General features: G+C 35.3%; 1 protein-coding gene across 1 annotated transcript; it reads left to right on the top strand.

Moving 5' to 3' along the window:
* The first annotated feature begins 281 nt into the window (after positions 1–281).
* Positions 282–20927, top strand: LOC145328361 (uncharacterized). The gene is made up of 27 exons (XM_080171988.1): positions 282–344; positions 540–590; positions 891–960; positions 1510–1602; positions 1719–1770; positions 2606–2744; positions 3056–3092; positions 3535–3606; positions 3991–4058; positions 4190–4288; positions 5971–6024; positions 6147–6204; positions 6553–6638; positions 7786–7822; positions 7971–8042; positions 14439–14506; positions 14837–14935; positions 15098–15160; positions 15407–15464; positions 16600–16696; positions 16789–16920; positions 17117–17154; positions 17800–17833; positions 17960–17993; positions 18284–18406; positions 20548–20646; positions 20824–20927. The coding sequence occupies exons 1-27, from the start codon at positions 290–292 to the stop codon at positions 20925–20927; spliced, it is 1992 nt and encodes a 663-aa protein (XP_080028114.1). The 5' UTR covers positions 282–289.
* Positions 20928–21778: the final 851 nt, after the last annotated feature.

The following is a 21778-nucleotide window of genomic DNA, read 5'->3' as shown; positions in this document are numbered from 1 at the left end:
TTAATAAAAATAGTTATAAACCTCTTTCTCGCATTGAAGGGAAGGGACATTGTTCTATTAATTACACTAGTCCCTAAAGTCATATTATAACGTTTTCTTATTCATTGGCTTAACAACTTTGGGGACTTTTATTAAATTCCAACCATAAATTGTAATCTACAGAAGGGGTAATTTTGTGTGTTATTATTGAGGATGTATATTAATATACCGTTTATTGTCTTATCCCTTTAGATCCCTGGATATTTTTACAATTTCCCATACCTGTAATATATTTCAGAAGAATTGCACAATGAAACAGTTTCACCCACTTTGGGTTAACATAATATGCTTACTCTTGTACCAAGGTTTGTATCATAAAAATTTTCATCTTTTCTAACTTAAATTTAAATGAGGGGAGGTCGATTCCCCTGTGAATGAATAGAGACTTAATATATCACCACTCTCCCCACCCAATCTAAGTGGCCCTAGAGTTTTATACAGGGCATATCCACTAGTTAAAATATATAATATGAAAATTTTGACTTTATGATAATATTTAGTGTCCTGCCAAGAGTATCTGCATTATTATGGAACAGTTACAGTAAAAGCAGGTATTATAAATTCATGTATCAAAACAGGTAGTTGCATGAAATGCATTTGAACTTTTCAATTTTCTGCTATGTATAAGTCTAAAAGACATCAAGGCTTAAAAATCGTTCTCTTGTCAATGTATGCAACTTAAACAGGCATTTTATTTTCACTATATCATCAAAAACGACTTTCTAACTCATAAACCACCAACTAAAAGATATTTTTATTTTATTTTTCTTATTACTAACCCATGATTATCATATTCTAATCCTACTTTGTAAACACAGTGGTTCATTCATTCAGAGAATTGACATGTTTAGGTGAAATGAACACATTTGAATGTATAGTTGATAATAATGATGGAAATCATTACTGGACACTCGGAGAAAGGTAACCACATACAACTAGTTTAATCATTTGCAAAGCTACTCTATAATTCAAAATGTCAATTTGTCTGTCTATAGAAAATGTCTATTCATAAAAAGTTTTTTTTGTAATGATTATTTGTACTAATGAATTCTTGGTATGTAAGTCCGTCAAGCAACAAAAAGACATATTATACACATTTATTTATATGGTTGGATAAGTGCAGATACCTCCCCCCGCCCCTTTTCCAATTTTAAAAAGTGAGAGAGAAAAATAGCGTATAGTTCCTCTTGTGGTAATGCTTCTTAAGAGGAGTTTCTTTGTAATTTCACAGTAGCTTTTCTCCTATTTCTAAAACCTGCGGGGGCCACTAACCCTGCAGAGCCCTTCTAGGCAATTACCTTACCTAATATAACCTAACCTAAACAAACATAAAATAATGAAAGCCATTGCGAAAATACGACAAAATGCCTCTTTTGCTTTACATAGTTGATACATGGTTCATGCTACAACAGACAGACTCACAGATAAAATCAAACTCGAACAACTTGTTGATATAATTAATTTTCCTAGGAATTATTCAGCAGAATTGAAGGATGATGGGACAGAAAAGTTGATGATTATACACTTCATATTTACTCTTCAAGATGATGGCCAGGAATTGAGGTCATTTTTGTTTGTTAGAAAAAATAAAATTATAGTACATTTTATAAACATATTTTTTACAAACTTTTCATTTAAGGTAAGATGAAGAGCCAATATCTAAAAATATCTTTTTTTAGATGCTGGAAAGATGAAAATTTTGATTTTATACAGATATCTGTCCTTGAGCAGGTTTATTAAATATTCATTTTTTCTTGTTACAAATGTTACCAAATATTACCTAACTATAGATATTGTCAATTGTGTTAGTAACCAATAATTTATCTTCTTAATAGTCTTTTATGTATATGCATGTAAAAGATGTGTATAATGTGTGAAGTGTATGAGTATATTTTTAAAATGGATACTTTTTATCTAACTTTTTTGCTTTTTTACTTTTTATGGGATCATTGCAAAATTTGACGATTTTTATTTATCATTAAAAAGTTTGTGCTTAATAAAGATAACTAGATTATGCCTCTAGGGGCACTTGAGAAGGGGAGAGTCAAGTTTGATAACATAATTTATTATTTTAGATTTTTAAAGAAAAAGAAAAAAAAATTGGGGGGGGGGAATATTTTGGAGGGTATTTTTCTTCTAGAGGCGATTTCTCTGGGGAGGGTACCCTTACCCAAAATAGTTGTAACCTTCCCTGGACCTATGAAAAGCTATCCTGTTAAGGAGAACAGATCAGCTTAACGGTTAGCAAGATCCTTCAGTACAAACACACATAGACAAACAGACATCTGGTTACTTTAGAATAAGGATTGAATAGTTGCTTTTATCTATTGCATCATATTTTAAACAGCTTTCAATAACAGCTATAAAAATGTACCAATTATAAGATTTTGTTCCAAATGCCAATGGCACAGGCTAAAAAAATGGTTTTAATATTGTGATTGTACATTTTTATATTCATAGAAAACTGGATATAATACAATGCATGGTTTTTCAGTGTGTTTGAGATTTGCTTCTTATCTATTGGATATTAATTGGTTTCGAAGCCATAATGGAAATAAAAATTTAGACTTCACCTGGGTTGAGACTTGATGATGGCTTAGTATATGCTGGACAAATTCTGAATGGTAAACCTCATGGCTATGGACAAATAATCAAGAGTTCAGGAGAAAAGTACTCTGCTGTTTTTAAAAATGGAGTTGTAACAGGTATATTTCCTATTATTTTTAAGTTTTACATTTCTTAGCTCAGGTTAGCTCCCCAGAGTTGTATTTATTGCTATGATAAGGTTTAGATATCTTGCAGGAACTGGGGGGTTCAGGTAGTTAGTACATGTCAAGTGGAATTTAATAAATATAAGTTTTGGTGGACCATATTCTAATAAATATTGGTTTACTAAAAGATTTTTGATGGAGCCATTTCATCATTTGGAGATAATCTAGGAAATTATTTATTAAAACAACAGTTAAGAATCATTTTCCAGTATAAATATAATAATTTAATTTCTTTTAAATCTTAGGTTCTCTGATTAATGATGTATCTGAAAACTGTACAAGGTGATAAGTTTTATATTTAAAGATATGCTAAAAAATGATAGGACAAATAGATATTAGCTTTGTGTAGATATATGAACCAACCTTTGTAAAAAAGGTAATAATCAGTAAAAGCTTCATTGTGCTTCCTAGAATTTTCTCTATGAACCAGATTAAAGATAATTAAAGTAGTTATTAAAATACTTTTTATTTCAATATCAATAACAACAGATTGTCACAGCCAATTGTTGGCAAAAACTGCTGTATCTGTAAAATGGTTCTAGAAAAAGATAATGGTTGATATTCCAATATAACATATTTGTGCTATTTGAAAAGAAAAAAAACTCTACATTCAACACAACTAAAATGAGAGGCAAAAAAGATTTGTAGGGTCTATTTTATTTTCAGCAGTTAAAATGGTGTAATTTTTGCAGGCTTCCTTTAAGTTACACATTTTAAATTTTAGGTCCAACACAACTTTGCTGTCTGATGGAAAAGTGATGTATATGTTTATGGATGAACATGGATATGGTCGGAGGTAAAGTGAATGTTCCAAATAAAGAGTGTAACTTTAATGATTTTCATACAAAAATTTTATGATTAGAGCTAATTATTGTTATGTGACATACAAAGTATTGGAAGTGTTCAAATCTTAGCACATTATTTTGTCATAACCAAAGACACTAGATTTAGTTCCTAATGCAGACACATTAGTTGGAGTAGGAAGAATGCCTTGTCCAATAACTTAATACCATGCACAGACAGGACTCCCAGACAAAGGTCATGCAATTAAAGGGTTGGTTGCCTAAAGGGAGTTTGACCATATTGTTATTCACAGCAAGATAATAACAAATTTTAAAAGTTTGTAAATTCTTTTTTATTATAATTTGTCATTTGTTTAATCTAAAAAATTTTGATTTAGTTATTCAGATGAGGAAAAAACATTTGTTAAAAAGCAAATGGAAGTTATAGAAGCTCTCCCACTTCAAGGTCTTGTTTTTTCTTCACTGATGAAGAATTATAATTTTAGATTGTAATCATAAACATAGTTTAGATTGTATTTATTTACTTCATAATTGCCTTTATTCTTACAATTTGCCAAATTTAAATTTAAATTTTAGACACAATTAAGTTTGTAGAAGTGGAGGATATGAAAAACTGCGGCAACTGCTTGTTTTTTGACAAAAAAGATACATCAACAAAGTGTCCTGGAAGAAAAAGTAAGTAGATGGATGGAATCAGTTAATTTAAAAATTAAACTTTCCAAATTATTTAAGAAATCAAGTCATACACAGACACTCACAAATGTGCAACAAATACTTTTTGGGTCAAACTTAAAACTTTTAAGGGACAAATATGCAAAGTGTTCTGGATGGAGTAAGTTTTCAAAAATTAAAATTTCAAAATTTGCATAAATTGAGAGAGATATATAATCTAACATATTGTGACAAGCACTATTTCATAAAAACTTTAAAAGGAACAAAATACAAGTAGGGTTTAGGTTACTCTAGGATTTTCAAATTTCTTTCTAGGTTACATATAGTCTAGCTAGGTTACAATATAGAATTTGTTGCAAACAAACAAAGTTTAACCTCTTCAATTGGTTAACTGCCATGATTGGAACAAAAATATTTATATTCTTCAATAAAAAACAATTGTGGCTGCATACTTGTAAATTCTAAAGTGTGTAATATAATTTATGTAGAACTGGAATGTGAATGTAAAATTAGTTTTTTTCTTTTGCCTTTCTAATTTAACCCATTAGTGCCGAGCGCCACTTTTATGGGCCGATCGAGCTGTAAGTTTCAGGGAAGCTTTATAATGGTCAAAACGGAATTCGTATTTTTTTGTTTTGCTCTAGTGGCGTGCACAGGAAAGTTGCAAAAAAACCCGGTTCGGCTTGGCCATAAATACCAACCAGGCATTAACACCCATTTTTGGTGCTTTCCCCCAGTTTTAAAACCCGGTTATTTTGACCAAAAATCGAAAAATGTAATTTTTGAACGCCAAAAGTGAGATGAACACTTTTTAGAACTTTGATACGATCCGTAATTGAAAACTACACAACCTCATGTAATCTAAAGAGCTACAAGTATAATACGAAGCAATTTATTTCAAATTTCGTGTTTAGCTGGCGATTTCGGGTAAAAAAACCCTGTTTGTTGTTGTTGTCAAAAAAGATCTATTAGTGAAACCGGGTAATAAAAATTTCAGACTCAAAATGGAAATGCCGAACCGGGCCTATATAGGGCGTAAAAAAACGATAAAAAAATCATATAAAAAATAATAATTTAAATAAAACAAATTCACAAATAGATGTACTTGTCAATAAACTTTAGATTTAACGAAAAAAATCAGCAACTTTACTATAAAAACAACAAAGTTAGATGGGGTATTTTAAATTTTCATGATTTTCAAACTTTGTTGATCTATACCGGCAAACGGAAGTAAGAAAAACTACCTGCTCCAGGGGGAAATGAAAGCCAGAGTAGTAGAGGGGGGATTCATACTGAGAATGATGCAATTATAAAGCCGAAAACCGGTTTTTTTACATTTTCTGGCACCGGGTTTTAAAACCTGGTTCGGCACTAATGGGTTAATCATGTGCATATCCCAACTATGTTCTTTTATAAAAATGTCCAACAGTGAACCACCCTAATAAATATTCTTTATTTGACTGAGATGGCCTTTTATAATATTTAATTATATAAACATTTGTTTCACCTAGATAGATTTTTGTCCAACATTAATTTTCCTAATAAAATAGTCTTTAAATATTTGAATAAATCTCCTAATTAAAAAAAGAAAGGGCATTCAATTTTAGAGATGTCCCTCTAGTATGTTTGTCCTCTCGTAAATTTGTCATTGTACTAACATATCTTTTATAAATATATTATTTTAGGTCAATGTAATGCATCTATGTCACTTGGACACCCAGCCTGTTTTCAGTCCAATGGTGATTTTTTAAACTTAAAAAAAATCCAGTTTTTTAATAAAGTTGTTTTAAGATTATTATTTTAAATGATATTTAAATTGTACTGATAAAATCTTTTAATTCTAAATTAATTTAAATGTCAGGACCTTCAATGTTTCAAGAACTTCTGAAGGTTATAGAACTTGGACCAAAGCAAATAAGGTATTTTTTATTAAGGAGTCCATAACAATATTATTACTATTGGCTATTTGACATTCATGTTCAAAGTTTTGTTATTAGAAGTAAAATTTATTGAATAAAGAAAGCAACCCAACTCACCACCAAGATTATATGTCATAAGAAAAACATAATCTATTTTAACTATCATTTTAAAAATAAACATTTATTGGAATAGCTCAGTTTATTGCATTTTTTTATTTATTGGTAGTTGTATTTTGTATTTGTATTTTGAATTTCATAATAATGTATAATATGTACATAGTCCATATTAATTTATTTCATTACTAAATAATCAATAAATTTATAATAATCAATTCTTAAAATATTGAGAAATGAAAGTACAATTGAAAGTGCTGGAAGTGATGAAAATAACTTTGGACAAGATGAGTTTCAGGACTATGAAGATCTATTGTTAGGTTATTACTAAAAAATTATTTTTAATGAATATTAAAAATCATATATTTGTTATTAATTATCTTATACTTTTGTTTAAACTAGCTGCATAAATCATAAATGATAATTATAATTAGATAGAGTTTTTTTTTTATTCAAATAAAAAGTAATTACATTTTTCACCTAGAATATATAATTAACAATGTAAGATATAGACAGTAGGATTTTTTTTTATTTAAAAAAACATGAATTATTACAATTATTTGATTAATGCAATAATTTATTTTTCAAATGTTGGTGAAATAAAGTTTTGCTTCCATTTAGCTCATCGAATTACCAAAACAAAAATACATCATTTTTATTCTAGGACTCCTAGAAGCGAATTTAAACATCCTTGTAGGTTTAATAATTGTTTACTTTTAATTTAATAAAAAAAAACCCTGTATAATAGGGTGTGTCGATTTTGGAATTTCACATTTGTAGACATTGGCAAGGGTTACTTGGCCAATAAAAAAACCCTGTGAAACTTGAAAGAGGATTTTTAATCCAAAAACAATGGGCGCGCGGGGGGTATAAAATGTGCCCGCCCCCTTATGAAACCAAAAATTGAAATTCCTTCAAACACAGGCATGTTGCATATCAAAATGACCGCATTGAAATGCTGATTTCAGATCTGAAAACCGTTTTGAAAAATATTGCTTCAGTCTGAAATGATTTTCAAATAACCTACCAAAATGAACAATTTTGACTAAATCAGCTGTTTTTAGGTACTTAATGAGATCTTATTCGAACTAGGAGCAATATTTTTCCAAACGGTTTTCAGATTCGTAATCAGCATTTCCATACGGTCATTTTGATATGCAACATGCCTGTGTTTAAAGGAATTTAAATTTTTGGTTTTATAAGGGGGTGGGCACTTTTTATACCCCCCGCGCGCCGGCAGCCATAAGAGCCAAGTCACTTTTGAAACTTGAATGGGGCTTATCATACATATATATGACTTCCACAACTTATGATAACAGTAAAATCTAAAAAAAGGGGGAAATGGGCCCACCCTACTGTATAATTATATTGAAATTTTATTGAGAGTAAATGTATTGTAAAAATTTATGTTATAAAAAAACTAATGAATAAGCCACTATCCAATAATTTATAGTTTTAATGAAACAGGTGATATTGATTATGATTCTGGTTATAGTGCTGTCAGGTAAAATAAATATCAGAGAATTTGATATTATGGAGTTTAGGTTTGTTATGGGCCTTCACTTTGGTTGTGTTTACAATACAGTTAGAAAATTATTTGACTTTTTAATACCACTATTATTTTTATCAAAATCTTAAGATCTTTTTTATAGTAATACAAGTTACAGATGGTATAATGGCACTATACCATTCCTATTTATGGATGAATGGGACTATGGAAGAAGGTAAAAATATAAACCAATAAAAGATAATTAAAAATATAGTGAGATTTTACTTAGTATAACAAATACTTGGATATAAACACATTTTCTCAGCATCTTTGGCTATGCAGAGCATGTAGAACATTTACGTAAAAAGATTTCTAGTTCCTTATTTCTAATAAATAGAGCTAAACATATACTGAATTTAGATAGCAAAAAAATGCATTTTTCATTCACTTATAAATAGTCATTTACTTTACTGTTTACCTGCCTGGAGTTGTGGTCTTCAATCTACTATGGAACCATTAATTAAATTGCAAAAAAAGGCAATAAGAATTGTTTTTAGTAAGAAACACATCTCACACACAATGCCTTTATTTCAAAAAATGAATGTCCTTCCTTTACATGAATCAGCTAATTATGTGAAATTATTATTTATGTATGATTTTATAAACAGTAAGCTACCAAGTTCCTTTCAAGGTACATGGCTTCGCCTTAATCAATTACATACCAGAAATCTTAGAAACTCTAATATGTTTGATGTTAAAAAAACGAAGTTTAATTCTATTGAAAGATTTCCTAAGTATCATTTCCAAGAATTATGGAATAACTATTGTAATAATGATTTATTAACCCACAATCAATCAAGAAAAAAATTTATTAAAAATCTAAAAGAATCTTTGTTATCAAGCTTAACTCTAGTGTGTAACTGTGGTAGGGGTGAAGCAGTTCAACCCTACTGAGCGAGTTTGATTCAAAAGAGCCCCTAGCCTTAAGGATTCTATCAATAAAGTACTACAAGAATACATATACAACAAGTTAATAGCTTTATATACAAAACAGATTACAAATGGGTTAGGTAGAGAAGGAGTGTAGAGAAGATGGGGGAGCCCCAGCCAGGTGAATAGTAGGTGGGTAGGCTCCGGTAGGGGGTAAGGTAGACGTCCCCCGGAAAAGGGTGGATAAGTTGACCGCTTTCTTTGATGATCAAACAATGGCAGAATGGGTTGGCTAGAATTGTGATAAGGTGGGGATTAACATCTTGGTGTTAGCGGTAGACACGGAGCATAGCATACACTAGGAAATGACAGTCTGTATGTTGACTACCACAACCTCCCCTTCGAGGCGTGAGGGACCTCAGGACATCAGGCCTCGAACCATGGTGGGCAGCAGACTCTTTCACAGCATGGTGTAGAACAGCTTGGTCCACACAGGCCCCTTGGGACACCCACTGCTCAGTGTGGCTTTTGTTGGTGATCAACATGGTCAGCTCCCTGTCCGCTCGCAGCTGAGGGTTGGTGATGGTCAGGCCTTGGCGCTGGAAATTCTGTGTGGTCTGCAGGTTACTCTCCGTCTTTGCTGGCAGCTGGATGTGGAGGTCCAGGTACACTCTGGAGGCCCCTAGAGGAGGAATGGCGAGGGTGAATGGCACTCTGTTTCCATCTGGGCTAGGACAAGGTCTTTGACCATTGAGCTCGTTACTGGGTGCATCTCCTCTCTCTCTCCAGGCGACGGCGGCGGCTTCTTCAAGTTTGCTGGAGGTGGCTGGGTCCCACACATCATCAGCGGGAGGCGTAGGTCTTGGAAGGTCTCCCCTGGCTGGCAAGTTCTTCTTGGCTGGCCTTGGACGGGGGTGTCTGGCTAAAGGTGACCACTCATTGGCAGTTGAGGGTAGAGTGGGTGAACCCTTCCCAGGAACAAGCAGGTTGGTTGCTACTGGGTTTGTGCAGAGGCAGGCGGCCGATCGTCTCACAGGGGCCTCTAGGCCTCTTGGGGAGTGGTGTTCTGCTATCCCCTTGCACTTCTGACCCAGTCCACAGCTGGGGGTGGTGGCCTCAGCTAAAGTCTCCTTTTGTTCATCTGGCTGGGGCCCCAGCATCCAAGCAGGGTCTACAACTTCTGGCAGATCCCCGTTGGCTGGTTTCCTGGGGGCAATGGTGGTCACTCCTCCTCTTGGCTCGTACGGTAGGTCTGGCCTCTCCGTGGCGGCAACAGTTGTTGCCCCTCTCCTCTCCTTAGTGGTGACAGGGGTCACCTCTCCTCTCATCACCTCTCCCATTGGGGGGCTTGTCCCTTGGTGGCACTGGGTCAGGGCAGGTTGAGATGATGCAGTGGCTGGCAGCTGCTCGGGGCTGGTCTGGTGATCAACCTCTGGCGGCCTCTGGCAGGTCCTGGGGGTCTGGTACCTCTCTTGTAGGCAACCAATTCTCTGGCATGGGTTCGAAACCCTGAGCCTTGGTCAGGGGATCCTCTGGGTTTCTGTGGTGTCGCCGGATATGGCAATGGGCTGGATGCATGGACTCTACCATGTTGCCATATACCACCCCTGCTGTACTCAGTTGCTGACTTTCCAATCCAGGTGAACATTTGTAACATTCAGTCTTGTCCAGCTCCAGGTCCGCCTGTGGTCCTACAGGTTCTCTCCTGGCATGTAGATGTTGGGGTGGATTTGTGGAAACCTCCAGAACATCAGGCTTAACTAGCTTCCCCGCCACAGGGAGGCCAGCATCCAGTAGGAGGTAGTGCTCCCCTTGGTTTACCACCAGGACTTGGAAGACGCTTGCTGACCTTGGCCGATGGTCGTATGATCCTTTAGGTACAATGAGGTACTCCCCAAACTGCTGTGCTTGGGTGGCCAAGCGGATTTTGGCCTGAATGGGTCGGCCAAGTAGCTGGCCGAAGACCATCGTGAGGCTGCGGGCCGGTAGGGTGACTTGCTTGGCCGTGATTAGCTGGGCCGCGTGCCCGTTTAAGGGGAAAACAGCATTCAGGGTGTGCGTAGCCGGCCACGACTTGACGGGCTCGGCTTTTTTAGGAGCACTCGGGGATGGATCCGGGAGGACACGGTTGGCCATTGATGAAAGTATCCTCAGTTAGGAAGGCTTCTGGGAGACAATCGGTCTCCGGGAAGGCTGTTGGCGAGTCTACCGTGGACGTGTCTGTTACAGGTGGAAGGGTCACAGCCGGCAGGTTGGTTCCCTTGCTGGCGGTGAGGGCCGTGTCCACCCAGTGGGTTCTGCTCTCATCAACATGGGATGATTCTGGGTTCAGGCCTGGCAGCGGCTCCTTGTGGCTTGGTTCATATTCAGGGCCGTGTCCACCCAGTGGGTTCTGCTCTCATCAACATGGGATGATTCTGGGTTCAGGCCTGGCAGCGGCTCCTTGTGGCTTGGTTCATATTCAATGTTGTCACGGGTGGCCGACTGTGATTTCACGAGCTTGGTACCAGGAACGTCTGGCCGCGACTCGACAGGCTCGGGCTCGGTAGTGGCCGGCCGTGACTTGACGGGCTTGGACTCGGCGGGACCGGCCATGGCTTGGTCATGGAGTTAGCCGGCCGCAACTTGACGGGCTCGGTGGCTGGACTCGCTGGCTGAGCGCGGCATCAGGCCGCGACTTGACGGGCCCAGACTTAGCTGACCGCGACTCGACGGGTTTGGCCTCTGGGGGCCCCTTGTAACTCTCTCTTGGCGGTCTCGCGGTCCACTGGGACACTGCAGAGGGGGATAAACTCCCCACGCACCCACAGACAGGGGTCTGCATGTCGAAACAAAGCCTAGTTCCGAACTCACGCAGAAACCTCCCCCCTAAGTTCAGTGGGTGCAAGAGATTCCTAACCACGGTCACGTGGTACAAGTGGAGTATTAGCGTATGGCTGACTGCCATATACAGCTCATGAAGTTTCCCTATTACCTTGAGGGGCTGCCCTTCCTCATTGGCGGTCAGGATATGCGTATGTCTGGGATTAACATTCTCTGCACGCCCATGGCGTGCATGAGGGACTCAGAGATGACGGCAGACCCAGGCACATGGTTGCCGGAATCTACCGTGGCGTCGACCTGTACGTGCTTGGCAGGGTCGTGAGTGGGGAACCGCACCCTGATGTGGCAAGGAAAATGCAAATTCTGGCCACTAGACAGGGGGTTCTTGCGTTCTGCCGGGGTCGGGCGGAATTTTGGCGCAGCTATGGTGCCCTGTCCATCTCGGGGGTCTGGTCTTACTCGTGTCCGGGCGCTGCCCAGCCAACATGTTGCCAATTCTCAGGGGGGGGACCAGCTACTCAGCTGTCCGTCTCGTGGATTCTTGGGGGGAGACCAGCTACTCAGCACTCTGTCTCATGGGTCTGGCCTTGGTGCCCTGGGGCTTGTTCCCAGCTGCACGTGCCAAGTTAGAACCCGCTCTAACCGTATGGGCTAACACTTCCAATCACCGTGGTAAAGCCCCTATCGCAGCTACCCAGCGGTGTGGCAAATGCTGTACTAAGTGGTGTACAATTCCCCAGTAATTGCGGAAAGTACGTGGACAACACTTCCAACACTCCAACCCCAATCGTGACTACCCAACAGTGCGGCAAGTAATGGACACCTCTGTGATGCAATACTTATGCTCCTTCCTAAGTACAGTTGTTACACCCCGCAGAGGGTGCCCCACACTTCCGACAATGCGTTCATATGCTCCTTCCTAGGCGTAATCGCAAAACATTGCGGCAAATGTGGTCGTTTCTATAAGACTCCCTTCTAGGTTGTTTCTCGCAGGAGGCAACTGCAACTATGCTAGCATTCTCCCTGCTTTTAGGAGTGTCGGCTAGTGTAACTGCTCGGGAACGAGGCTTTTAGCTACAGCTGCGTCTGGACCTTTAGTCCGTTGATACTCGCAGGAGGCGACTACAACTATGCTAGCATTCTCCAAGCTTTTAGGAGTGTCAGCTAGTGTAACTGCTCGGGGACGAGGCTTTCAGCTACAGTTGTGTCTAGACCTTTGGTCCTTTGAGCCCTAGAATCAGGTTGTCAGACACTTATCAAAACCCGCAAAATTTGTGGAAATGCCCCACTGTGGGATCCCACCTTTGCTGGCCTAGACGCTAAGGCGTTCAGCAAGTGTAGGACGAATCCGCAAAGCGGCTTGGACGGTCACTAAGGGTGCCGTGTGGTGCGTTCAGCAGGCAAAATTTACCCGCAGCAGGTAAAAATACCTGCGTGGTGCGTTCAAAAATGATGGAAAAGTTGCCTAACAAGGCCCTCTCTCTTGTCAGTTGGCTTCTTGAAGTCTTGTTGGATGTCAGTTGACTGTCCCCTTACTTGCCAAAGGGTCCAATCTTTCGGCCAGGAATGCTTCTAAGGTTGTCAGTTGACTGTCCCCTTACTTGCAAAAGGGTCCAATCTCTTGGCCAGAGATAGAATCGGCTATTTTAGCGGGGTTAGATTGAAACACGCTGACACCAAATTGTGGTAGGGGTGAAGCAGTTCAACCCTACTGAGCAAGTTCGATTTAACAGAGCCCCTAGCCTTAAGGATTCTATCAATAAAGTACTACAAGTAGTTACTGTTTGAAACTGAATACATATACAACAAGTTAATAGCTTTATATACAAAACAGATTACAAATGGGTTAGGTAGAGAAGGGGTGTAGAGAAGATGGGGGAGCCCCAGCCAGGTGAATAGTAGGTGGGTAGGCTCCGGTAGGGGGTAAGGTAGATGTCCCCCGGAAAAGGGTAGGTTACTGGAACATGTAGAGGGGAGGGGCAACTCCCTCCCTATATCATTGGTGGATAAGTTGACCGCTTTCTTTGATGATCAAACAATGGCAGAATGGGTTGGCTAGAATTGTGATAAGGTGGGGATTAACGTCTTGGTGTTAGCGGTAGACATGGAGCAAAGCATACTCTAGGAAATGACAGTCCGTATGCCGACTACCACATAACAACCCATTATGTCAAGAATGTAGATAAATTTATATTTCTTTTCAATATTGTTTGAAATCTGATAAATTAATCAAAATCTATTTGTTGAATTTTTTTTTTTTAATTTCTATTTTTTATTATTGGTGTGAGACTTGTATGCCCTAATCAATCCTGCCTATTATCATTCTTTCCTCTCCAATATGATTTATTTATTGCTTATTATCTTTTTTTCTATTTTTTTGTCTTATTTATATGGCCTGTATGAAAACAATGTGTGAATACACATATCTGCATACTTCCTAGTTTTAAGGAAACTGCCATTTTTGGGAAGAAATTTTTTTTTATAAATTAACCATATCAATAAAATTTGACTGTATATATAAATGTATATAATATTCATTTAATTCATTTATTATTGTAGTTTTTTTTTTATTCTATGTATGTACACCCAAGAATAATAAATCTAATCTAAAGTCCCTTGGTATTTGTTGGCATGGTGTCCAATGCAAATTGTTGCTTTTTAAAATGCTTATTCTTTTACTACTTTAGCCTTTAAAAATTAAAAAGAATTTGGCTGAGAACTACTGGCTGTTTTATAAGATAATATTAAAATAAGCTGCTGTAAAATCTCACCAAGCTAAATTCATTAGTTAGCTGCCAATCATTTATATAAGCATTTAATAAATCAGTTTACCTTGGACACACCGTAGAAACATTTGTTTGCATAATTAATTATTTAGGTATACAGATAATGAGAAGAATCTAATAAAGTCACAAATGAAAATAATAGAGGATCAATTACCTAAAGGTAAAATTTTAAATTGCTACTAAAAAGACAATATAGTCATTAATACATAAATATTTATTTTGGTTCCATTGTACTATGTTGCAATATCAACTGTTTGCTATTGTATAAAACTTTGATTGACTGACATTAAGATATAAAGAGGGCCATAGTGCATTTTACATTTTTAAAATATAAACGGTTTGGAAAACACGAAAGCAATAAATTGTTTTATTTATTTAAAAGTTCTCCTTTTGTTGTTGTTCAATATATATACAAAATGTTCATATATGATATTTTTATAGAAACCAAATCATAATTATAATGAATGTCATGAAAGGTTGCTTAATTTAGGTTGCATACAATTCCTTGATAAAGAATTGGCAAACCAAACATTTACACAAGAGTTGAAAATTCACAAAAAGAATACATATGATTGTTCTGCTTCAATAGGTTATTTTTAATTAGAATAAACTAGAATATTTACTATGAAAAACTGAACATACTTTCTTATATTCTTGAAAAGATTAAATTTTTTTTGAAATTAATTAAAAGGTCTAAGATTTAAATGTCATTTTTATATTGAAAAATAAACTTTATATTTAAAAATTTTAGGCTACAATGATAAACAATATAGGGGACTAAATCTTGGAAACCCTGGATGCTTTGGTGAAGAAGGTTATTATAAACTGTTAGCTAAAGTAACTTGTTAGGATAAAATCTGGATCTTTCTATAAAGGCTATGAAATTCTTAGATTTTCTTTTTATAGGTCAAAAGAACCACTGTTGGTATTCTTTTTTAATGTTATTCAATAATATCTATCTAGACATAAAGTACGATTACTTTAGAAGAGATTTCTACTTTATCTTTAGCTTTAAAAAATGTTTTTTTTCTTAACTCAAAAGATAAACATATATTCTTAGGTAGAATCATATTGCATGAATTGGTGCATGTTCTTGGGTTTGTACATGAGCAAAATAGGTAAAAAGTTTGTTTATATTGTAAATTTTATTAACACTAGAGTTTTGTTGTCTACTTTTGTAAGCAAATAATATTAATATGATTAGTAATAAAATTGGGAACTTACTTACATGTGGTAGACTGGAGCACTGAAACCCCCCCCCCCCTGCTTAGTTTTGACAAAAATTAAAAATAAGAGGGGGGTAGTTTTTTACCCCCCCCCCCTTAATTTTAAACAAAAAGCGAAAATAAGGGGGGTAGTTTTTAACCCCCCCCCCTTAATTTTGAAGAAAATCAAAAATAAGTGGGGGGTAGTTTTTTCACTGTACAACACGCCAGAAAGTTGAGTGAGGTAAATCAAGTAAATCCAGTATACCAGAGGGGAAACCTTATTACAGGGATATTCATGTTTTTGGGCATAATTTCCTTATTTATTGACTGATTTTAGTAATTGATGTATCCCTGAACAGGTAGTCTTAAGGGGAATATATCAGAAGTGTTTTCATGGGGAATGAGGGGGAAAGGGGGGAAAAGGGAAGGAAGGGGACAATTTCTTTACTTTTCACCAGAGATTTGTTATTTATTGTCCAATTATTAGTGATTAATGTGTTTTTGGAAAGGTAATCTTTAGGGGAATACATTAGAAGTCTTTTTATAGGGAAGGGGGGATAGAGGAAAGGGGAAAAAGGGAGGGAAGAGGACTATTTCTTTACTTTTCACCATAGACTTGTTATTTATTGTCCAAATTTAGTGATTGATGTAGTTTTGGAAAGGTAATCTTTAGGGGAACACATTAGAAGCCTTTATATAGGAAAGGGGGGATAGAAGAAAGTAGAAAAATGGAGGGAAGGGGACTATTTCTTTATTTTTCACCATAGACTTGTTATTTATTGTCTAAATTTAGTGATTGATGTATTTTTGGAAAGGTAATCTTTAGGGGAACACATTTGTTTAAAATTAAGGGGGGGGAAAACTATCCCCCTCTTATTTTTAATTTTTGTCAAAACTAAGTGGGGGGGGGGGTTTGGTGCTCCGGTCTTCACATGTAAGCAAGCACCTAAAATTGTATACCTTTTCATATAGTAATAAAGTAATCCAAATTTTGAAATAATATGTCTTCCTGAATTACAGTTAAATTTTAATGATTTATACTTAGACCTGATCGTGACCAATTTGTTGAAATAAAGAAGGAATTTGTAGAAAATATTGGAAAAACAATGACTCAAAGAAAAGAATATAATGAAACAAATGGGGTAAATATTTTCATCAATTTAATGTCTTCTTTTCATTAGTCTTCTAAAATCTATTATTCAAAATATTGTATTTTTCATTAAAATTTTTTTAGACTCCTTACGACTACTTCTCCATCACCCATTATACAGAAAGCCGAGGATGCAAAATGGGGACTGCTTGTATTATTGTCAAGGAGCCTTTTAGAACCTACTTCAATGACACTGATTTGCTCAAACAATATCCTGTGAGTTTTTATTTTTAGTCAAATTATGAATATCTAATATTAAGTATCAAAATAATCATTTTGCTCCAAAAGAGACCTTTCCAGTATGTAAGTTAAGATCAATGATTGCATTATAGTCTAATCCTTCTTGAGACCAGCCATTAATTCTTACTGACCTTATATAATATCTCTAAATATTAAATAAGCCTATTTTTAGAGCCAATTATCTCCAGTGGATGTGGTTGAGATTTCAAGGTAGGTTTTTTTTAGAAATATATTAGAGAGTGAAGAAAGCAAAATATGACTTTGACTGACTTGAAGTTGGAAATTCTTTATCAAACAGGGGACATACATAAAATTGTATAACAATCTGAAATATCTGCTACCCCCAACCAATTAAGGTGAGCAAAGAGGTCCAACTTTTAACAATTAATTTGACTAAATAACTTTTAATGATTATTCCCAAATGTTTGACACATTCTCTGTACACATGTCACAGGAACCAAAATTGAAAAATTGAAAAGAAACAAGTAATTGTTTACAACTTAAAATTTAAAGGAATGGTTCAACAAACAAAGACAAAGTCATTCTAAGTTCCCTGGGGCTATCACTCCATCATTTAATGCCTCGGAATGTAAAAAATCCATTTATGCTAAATAGGACAAAAATTTTTTAGACATATGAGAAGTTAGATATTTTCACAAATTTTTTAACAAACCTTGACAAATTGTCAATTCTACAGCTTTACACATTTTATTTACAAAAGGGGTTAAATTAACTTATTACATATTACTTTTGAAAAGTAAAACAATATCATAAATATTCCATGAAATATTTTCTCCTTCATAACTCTTTTAAAAATCAGATTATTTGTAATTTTATCTTTTATTTTTCTTTCAGAGCCTATAACTGTAATGTGACTGATGAAATGAATGTAAGGTTAACTTTATTTTTAATGAAATGATTTTTACTAAATTAAGGTGTAGATAAGTTTTGATTTATCATATTCCTACTAAATACCGAAGAAAAGAAATATTATAAACCATCTTTATTATTTCAGGAGAAGTATGAGGAATACAAAAACATTATAACAGGTTAACAGTGCAAATTATATCTGTCTTTTTTGGTACCAAAAATATCATTTACATTATTTTTTATACAATTTTACAAGATTTTAAATTTTTTTTGTGCTGAGAGCCTGATTAATATTTTTTGGGGGGGAGGTGGAGGGAGGGGGTTTAGGGGTTAAGGGGGTTGTTACCACAATATTCGTAATTGAAAAAAAAATCCATAGGGGATAATAATGAGATCTTTCTATAACTTAACTTATCCTAAAGTAATGAAAAATATTTTTTAATTTATGTTCTTATTTATAAATATTTAGAATTGTTGAATGAAAAAATAAATCTTGGCAATCTTCTTCTTGATGTATCCGAGGCAGGACTATTGGAGAAAGTAAAATATTATATATCCAATGGTGCTGATGTCAATTTAAAGGATAAAAAAGGTAAGTTACTAACATTTTTAACCTCTAATATCTGTATCTGCATGTCCATTCTTTTGTCCATAAGTTATTGAGACACATATTAGTGTAAGTAAATTAACTGACCATCCTACATCAATATCTTCCTTTAACTCAGTCTTTACATTTAACCCTTAACGGTATGGGGGGGGGGCGTTGAACGCCCCCCCATCCGGTTTTTTCTATCTCATTTTCTGTGTGTGAAAGATAAAGAGCCCAAACTGCTTGACTTTTTAAGTATGGGTATGACACATAACTGAAAGTTGGAATTTTTTGAATATCTCCATCCTGGCGGGTACAGGATGTTAGCAAACCTGGCAGGGTCATCCAGGTAAAGAGCAAAAATATTTTTTTGACTAAAACAAAGCATTTTATCATACCAAAATATTAAAAAATCCTCTAGTAGTACATCCTTATATAAAATACAGGTGTTCAAGTCACTTTCAGGTTCCAGGTATGATCCTGCAGGTCCTGATCCTCCAGGTCTCCAGAAATCTTTAAAAGGCTCCTGTGGCCGCAATTTTTGACTTAGAGACTTCAAATTTTAAACTTAAGCTTTTCTTACATGTCTACATAACGTATTGAAATTTCATGAAGATCCGCCGCCGTTTTCCCGCCGGCCGCCGACTGCGGCGGCTGGCAGCTGCCAAGTACAGCTGCGGCCGCTGAAATTTATATTTTGATATTTCTAATGTAAAATCTACATAAAATAAACATTTTCTGGGAAAAAAATTTTCTTCTAGCTTCAAAAATAAGAAAATTACAGCTGTTTGAAATTTTTAAATAAAAAAAGACCTAAAAACAAAGGTTGTTAAATAAAAGGGTGAAGGAAGCGAAAATTGACTTAGACTTATAAAAGGTCGGAAATTCATTATAAAACAGGGGACTTGCACAAAAAAAATTAGCCCTCTAGCTCTAATAGGAACTGAGATAATTAGGGGGGGCGTTGAACGCCCCCCCCCCCCCCCCCCCGACCGATTAAGGTGCGGCAAGGGGCCAGACTGTAAAGGGTTAAGTAAAATACCAAAACTTATTACTCTAGAACTAGTTGAAATAAAATATCAAAGAATTGAATTTCAGTAGTTTCCCAAAATTGCCTCTGGGACCACTTAATCCAACCATTTTTATGTAATTGAATATAAGAGAGGGGGTTGGTTTTGAGTTAGTTTTTTTTAATTTTTGGTCTCCTGTTTGGTTAGTTTGTATAGGTTAGCCCTGTATGGTTAGGCAGGGAGTAAGGGAGGGGACAATGGATCAAATATTCAATTTTTATGAGTCTCAGACTTTGGGTACTTGCTTAATGGGAATGTGCACAAATACAGCAGATTTTGGCTGACTTTGGGTACTTGCGCATCAATGCCCCGCTAACTAGTTGAGCTAGTTTTGAATATGCAGACTGAAAAATTTGTTATTAATGGCCGGTTTTTATAAATATTTTTTCCAAAAGAAAATGTCATTTCATGTATAGAAACTCTACTGTGATATTTATGTATTATACAATCTAAGAACCGATTGAATTTAGGTGTCAGTTAAAAATATATGAGAAGGGTTGAGGTAGTTCTAAACAAGATTTTTCTAGTGATTTATTCAGAATGTTTACTACATTGTGATGTATTGATAATTTAATTTTCAAGTAAATGATTTTTTTCTTAGAACTAATTTTGTTCTAAATTAGGTTACCATGATCCCTTTACAATTTTGGTAATATTTTCTTGATAAATCTGGTTTTCATTGCTTTTCAGTGATCGCTCTTAAATTGAATTAATTGCCTATTGTCCCCTCCCTTACTCCCTGATGGTTAGGGCACCACAGTTGTAGGACCTTCAGTTTTAGGAATCCTCTGCAGACATTTAATACAAGAGTTATGGCTAACCTTCTTTTTTTCAATTTAATTTTGAAATATTAGTAGGTAGAGGGGGGGGGGGGTGTTGGGTAAATATTTTAAGTACATTGAGGTAACAACAAAATTAACTGAAAACTTTGAAATAAAAGCTACAAATAATCATGGTTAGTTAATTTACCCAACTTATCCACGAACATATACTTATTACTTTTCTATTTCTCTGTGTATCTATAAATCTATTCTAAACTACACAATATAATAAATCTAATATATTTATATCTAGGACAATCCAGTCTTATGTGGGCAGCAGGGTATGGACGTACTGATGTTGTGAAGCTCTTACTACAACATGGAGCTGACATCAACGCCAAGGATAATAATGGTTAGTTACATAATATTATAATAATAATATATTTCCATCATATATATTTATCTATCTATCTTACTATACATGTATTACAAAATTATACTCTTCTATATATATAGCTCCCTGTGTATCTATAATTCTTCTCTAAATTAAACAATATATAATAAATCTAATATATTTATATCTATCTAGGATATACCAGTCTTATGGGTGCAGCACAGAAAGGACACTATGAAGTTGTGAATCTCTTATTAGAACATGGAGCTGATATCAATGCCAAGAATAAATATGGTTAGTTACATAATAATATTATTATATTAATACTTTATTTCTATAAATATCTATCTATCTATCTATTTTAATATACATATATTACAAAATTATACTTTTCTATATTTATTTCCCTGTGTATCTATAATTGTACTCTAAACTACAATATATACTAAATCTAATATATTTATATCTAGGATATACAAGTCTTATGTTGGCAGCAGAGTATGGACACTCTGATGTTGTGAAGCTCTTATTAGAACATGGAGCTGACATCAACGCCAAGAATAATGATGGTTAGTTACATAATATTATTACTCAATATATATTTCCATTTCACATAATTATCTTACTATACATATATTACAATATTATACTATTCTAATATATTTCTCTGTGTATCTTTAACTCTACTCTAAACTACACAATATATAATAAATCTAATATATTTATATCTAGGATATACAAGTCTTATGTGGGCAGCATGGTATGGAAATACTGATGTTGTGGAGCTCTTATTAGATCATCAAGCTGACATCAACGCCAAGAATAAATGGGGTTAGTTACATAATATTATTGTAATACTATATTTCCATTATATATATCTATCCATCTATCTTACTATACATATATTACAAAATTATACTTTCCTATATATAACTCCCTATGTATCTATAATTCTTCTCTAAATTAAACAATATATAATAAATCTAATATATTAATATCTATCTAGGTAAGACCAGTCTTATGTATGCAGCAATGGATGGACGTACTGATGTTGTGAAGCTCTTAATACAACATGGAGCTGATATCAATGCCAAGAATATATTTGGTTAGTTACATAATATTATTATAACACTATATTTCCATCACATAC

The sequence above is a fragment of the Acartia tonsa genome, chromosome 9 (assembly GCF_053477335.1).
Source record: "Acartia tonsa isolate MP-2025a chromosome 9, ASM5347733v1, whole genome shotgun sequence".
NCBI classification, from domain to species: domain Eukaryota; kingdom Metazoa; phylum Arthropoda; class Copepoda; order Calanoida; family Acartiidae; genus Acartia; species Acartia tonsa.
Note: the sequence above shows the minus strand (reverse complement) of the source record. Positions and strands in the feature narration are given on the sequence as shown.

Coding starts and splice junctions, on each gene's coding strand:
- LOC145328361 (XM_080171988.1), top strand. CDS start 290: ATGAAACAGTTTCACCCACTTTGGGTTAACATAATATGCTTACTCTTG. Junction 16,697..16,788: donor AATATAATGAAACAAATGGG/GTAAATATTTTC, acceptor AAATTTTTTTAG/ACTCCTTACGACTACTTCTC. Junction 17,994..18,283: donor ATACAAAAACATTATAACAG/GTTAACAGTGCA, acceptor ATAAATATTTAG/AATTGTTGAATGAAAAAATA.